We start from the raw sequence: 5,277 nt of genomic DNA on the forward strand, positions 1-5,277 counted from the left end.
AAAAAATGTTTCTTATTTGGCCAGCGATACACATTTGCAATGTTACAGGTTGAATCCACCCACAGAGAGACATGCTTCCCATTTTGGTATCTGGTCAAGTAGCTCACCTCCTCTCCCTCCATCCTTGGGCTGCATCCAAGTCCACCTAGAACTCTGGGCAGCTTAAATCTGTAGACCAGCCCCACTCTCCAAAATCCCAAAATCTTACCTCTCTTCATTCCTATAATTAAGTTACTTCACCTTCTAGAAATCTATTTTAACCAAAGATTTAGGCACAATACTAATTACAGCGTTATTTATAACAGCAAAAGATTGTTAACAATCCAGATACCCACAAATTGGGAATTGTTTAAGTAAGTTATGGACCACTCATATAAAGAAATACTGTATAGCCATTTAAAATTTTGACAATCTTCATGCTAAAAAAGTTGTACATGTAGTATAAATGCTACTGTATAAAACAAAAGGCAAGGGAGACTGACAAAGTACAAGTGTTAGTGACTTTTAGCCTTAAGTGCTATCTCCTTTGTCTCTTGCTCTTTCCTTCAAACAAGTCTTGCACCACCTGGATATTATCATGGATAAAGGCCTCTCTACCTGGAACTTGCCAATTTCTCTGCAACCAAGAGTCCATTCCTTGCACATTAAAGATCCCTCGCTCCCTACTGCCATTCCAAGCTCTAGTCCATCCTCCATTGTCTCATAGCAACACCTCCTTTGAAGTTCTTGCCCTCCTCTTATGCTCCTCCTCCCCAACCTTGTAGTTAATACAGGGAGTCTTCTCCTACCTATACACAGGACTATAATGTTCTGAAGTTAAAAGCATGAGGGGTTTCAGCATCTAGGCTAGACGATCCAATACATTGGTTTCCTACTATCTTCCTCCTAACCCCTCCTGACCACACAGCTCTCAGCCCCTTCCCAGCTCTGCTTGTCTTCTTGCTCAAGTGTTTCTGCGGAAGCCATTCAGTCAGCTTGCTCCACATCCAAGATGCCCTTGCTCTCACTGACAGAACCTGATTAACCTCCTCCTGCTTTTCTGACTGCCAAAGCAGGAAAGCTGTTTTGCAAAAAAAAAAAAAAAAGGAAAAAAACTGGAATACATTAGTCTAGTTCTGCCCCTTTAGCTATGTGACATTGGGCATTTTTCTCAACCTCTCTGGATTTACTTCCTCATCTTTGAGATATTATCCCATAAATATATAGTTAACATTAAGTAACATTTGCCCACTTTTTGTTCCTCTCAGCACCTAATACTCTCCAGCTCCACTCCAAAGCACTGAACTACTCCATTCCTCTGATCTGCAAATAACACAATTTTCTACCTGACCCTGAGCCATCAGGAGCTCCCTCTCACTTTTTTCTAACTAAAACACCAATAAACCCTCCTGCAGCATCCTCTACTGCCTTTGCCCTTCTTCACTATGCAATTATTGAAGTCCATTATAATTTCTACTTCATTTCTCAACCACTTAGTAGGAGAAATAAAGGTGAATACCATCTCAAACAAGGAGAATCCAGGATGGAGAGACCTATAAAAAAATTCCTGGAGCATGACTGCCATAATGCTATTTCTCATACTTGTCAAAACTCGAGTTCTCTCAAATCTAAGGATGGTGTGTGGAGCTCTGCAATAGAGTGTGTGGGAGAAAGCCTGGGGCTCCCACAGGCAAGACTGGGACTGAACAACTAATCTAAGGTTTCCTTGTCAGGTGGGAGTCATTACAAAATCCATGGGCCATCAATGCTGTAAAACGCTTGGTAATGAGAAAATGCCAATTATTTCTTCTTTCTTCATTCCTACTCCAATTATTTGTAGGTTTTTGTTAGTTTCTCCACTAGATTGTAAACCTCTTAAGAGTAAGCCCTCAGGAATCAACTGTTATTAGTCAATATTTTTAATAAAAACCATTATTAGTTCTACTTTGTAATAGTAAAACATAACACTACAATGTTCTAAACAACCACCAGTTTTGAATAACTCTGAAAATCTTCAGCTTCTCAATTTCACAAAGTGTTGGATAATTTGGGTTCTTAGAATTCCAAGTTTATGGGGGAGAAAAACATTCCTTTTTCATCTATGTAGAATATGTTATAAAACTTCATTTAGGGTTGGGGCGAAAATGGTGACGAGATTAAGTACAAACTGGCAGTCATAAAATAGTCACAAGGATGTAAAGCATAGGGGATATATATGTATGTGTATATATATGTATTATATATATATCTATAGTCAGTAATATTTTAGTAAGTGTATGTGCCAGATGGGTACTAACTGGGGGATCATTTCATAAATCATATAAATGTCTAACCACTATGTTGTTCACCTAAAATATAAAATATTAAATATCAACCATAATTAAAAGCACAAACTTCCAGTTATAAGTCACGGGATGTAAAATACAGCATAGGGAACAGTCAACAATATCATAACTAATGTACAGTGATGGTTACTAGACTTACTGTGCTTTTATAAGGCATATAAATGTTGAATCACTGTTGTACACCCAAAACTAAGACTAAGACATATCAACTATAATTAAAAATAAAATTTTAAAAATTAAAATGTAATTTTAAAAAACCATACTTGCATCTTGGCTGTGGTGGTAAGTACGCTGACCTACCCATAAGATTACATAGGCTGCGCACACACACCATGAACAAACAAAAACTTCATTTAGCTTGTGCTCCCCAAATATGTGTAGGTAAACATGGTTTCGCAGATAAGTCTAGAGGAGTCAGCAAACTTTCTGTAAAGCACCAGAACTAAACATTTTAGGCTTTGTGGACCATACTGCCTGTCACATGCTTTTTTTACAAACCTCTAAAAAGGTACAATAACATACTCAGTTCAGATGCCACATGAATAATAGGCTGCAGCATGATCTGGCCACCAACTATAGTTTTTGCCGTGGTCCAATAATCGGGAGCTTTCGGACCATGCTTTTGTCTTTTTGAAGCTCTCAGTCCTGGACCAGGCTTCAAAGCACAGTGTGCCTTTAATAGATATTTGAATGGTTGATAAAAGCAAGTCAGGTATTGTGAAATCACTGTTAGTTCTTGGGTTGGCAAATGGTAAAAGAAACCAACATTATAAAACTTCATGAGCACATACTATTTTCTATCCGGCGATGTATCCGTCTTGGTTGATTTTCTGATCGAAGCTAGGAGTCATATCACCAAGCTAGACCCTCTTCAAAAGAGCTGGCCCTTGACCTTCAGAAATTTAAACCAAAAGGGAGACTAGAAAAGGCAGAAATGGTCTGTTGTTTAAATATAAGGGGGAAAAAAATAGAATTCAGTGCAGTAAGATTGAGCATTGAAGATTTAAAAAAAGCAGACAAGCTAAAACAAAATGTTTTATTATTAAAATAAAAACTTTGTATAAAAGCATTACAGATCAAAAGCTCTATTTACATTTATTGATTCAAGGTCCAATTACGCAATAAACACCAAATGGGCATAGCAACAGGCTGCACATGCAAAGCAGATTCCACCTCTCTCAGACGATTTGATTAATGTAAAAAATGAGGAAGGGGGAGATGACACATGAATTCTGCCCAGAAACTAAAGTGGCACAGACATCAAGTTAAGAAACTGGAAAGTTACCCATCTCCAAAAAGGCACTTGTCATTGTTCTCAAAGTGCTTAAAAACCTGAACACGAACTCTGTGCCTAGCTTATGTCTTCAAGAAAGCAAAAACTGCAAACAATTGTAGACTAGTGTTAGTATTAATTTTCCATGCAAAATGATCAAGAATTTATTTGAAATACCGTACATATTTGTGTACTGAAATAAACTTGGTAAACTACCATTATTACCAAAGTTTTATACCATGAATTCAAATCAGCCTATTTCTGAAGACTCGCCATCCTAATTCCCTAGGATATCTTTTCTACTCTACAATGACCTCAAGTATAGCACTGCCCACAAACCTTTGGGTCAGGACTGTGTGAGCCTGATGCACCCCAACCCCATGGTGGAAGAAATCAGCAGCAACTAAGCCTCAGCTGCGACTTGTCTAATAAGCACAATACACAGAATATTCTTGAGGCATCCAAAGCAACATACTCCACTTTCCAATGATGACCTCATTTCTCCACGTGATTTTAAGACTTCTGCGCCTTGAGTCTGTTAGAAATATCAACTAGTACAAACACTAAATCATATCCATTGTTTTCATGTAAACAAGTTAGAGCGCTAGTCTCTGGAATTCAATAGATGTAGTTAGTTAACACTACTACTGTGTTTCTAAGTGCTTGGTTTTATAGGTGGCTTCCAGGGCTATTTCAACACCAATTAAATCAAGCCTGCTTTCATAAAATTGTCATTGAAAAAAAAATCAGAAACTAGATGGTGAAAGAGAACCACTGGAAATAGAGGGGGGTGGTGAGGGGCAGGGGAAATCAAAGGAGAAATGGCAAGAGGGCAAAGTATGGCTAGCAAGCAATATGCTTCCATGATGCTCAGAAACATCCGTCTAATGAGATTAACCTGATTTGACTTTCCTATAAAACAGATTGACCATCAAAATTCTTAACTTGGGTTTCAATCACATGACAAAAGTGAAAACTTTAACCAGGAATATTATGCAGTGGAAGGCAGGTAGTGGATCTTCCAGCTATCATGCTTGCATTTCAAATTCGTGTTTCAGACTGAAAAAAGAAAATGTAACACGTCAGGATATCATTTTCAAACTAAGAATTCTCTTTTGAATGACTAAAATATTTTTATTGAGTTATAACATCTTAAGTGTACGACTTCAATTTTTATACACACATGAGTGTGCACGTGAGTTACCACTACCCATATGAAAATGTAAAATGTTTCCCAGACTCTCAGTGTGCCCCTTTCCAGTCAACGCCTGCACCCCCACCCAGAGATAACCACTACTCTGACTTCTATTATCCTTTTATTAAGACACATAAATCAAGGTAAGATTTGGGTATGGAAAAGAGAAAAACCAACCATTACCTTTTCAAGTAAGCATGCACATTCCCGAAGCCATGGTATTTGGCTAAGTACACAAGGACCCCAGTCGCACACCGCCCATCTCGCTGCCGACAGAAACTGCAATTGCAGATTCTTCGACAAGGTGGGCAATGCCAGTTCTGAAGGAGAATTGTGAAAAGGCATAATTAAAGCAAACCTACTTCTCTCCCTTACTTATGTATTCCTATTTAACCTATAAGGTAGTTACCATCAATTGCATTTGAGTCTTTTTTTTTTTTTTAATTAAAAAAAAAGGCATAATTAAAGCAAACCTACTTCTCTCC

The 5,277-nt window shown here is 37.9% G+C and overlaps 1 protein-coding gene across 3 annotated transcripts in view; it reads right to left on the bottom strand.

The window, feature by feature from the left end:
- Positions 1-3,346: 3,346 nt before the first annotated feature.
- Positions 3,347-5,277, bottom strand: part of CDCA7 (cell division cycle associated 7) — a 12,661-nt gene continuing 10,730 nt past the window's right edge. For 2 of the 3 annotated variants that reach the window (XM_011357404.2, XM_023529436.1), the window contains 2 exons: positions 4,976-5,112; positions 3,394-4,656 (listed from right to left, as the gene is read on the bottom strand). In XM_011357404.2, coding sequence (XP_011355706.1) covers positions 4,626-4,656; positions 4,976-5,112 — 168 coding nt within the window. In that variant the 3' untranslated portion in view covers positions 3,394-4,625. Of the gene's footprint in view, positions 4,657-4,975; positions 5,113-5,277 lie in introns of all 3 variants that reach the window. The other variant, XM_011357396.2, reaches the window with a different exon arrangement.

This window comes from Pteropus vampyrus, unplaced genomic scaffold (assembly GCF_000151845.1).
Source record: "Pteropus vampyrus isolate Shadow unplaced genomic scaffold, Pvam_2.0 Scaffold2, whole genome shotgun sequence".
NCBI classification, from domain to species: domain Eukaryota; kingdom Metazoa; phylum Chordata; class Mammalia; order Chiroptera; family Pteropodidae; genus Pteropus; species Pteropus vampyrus.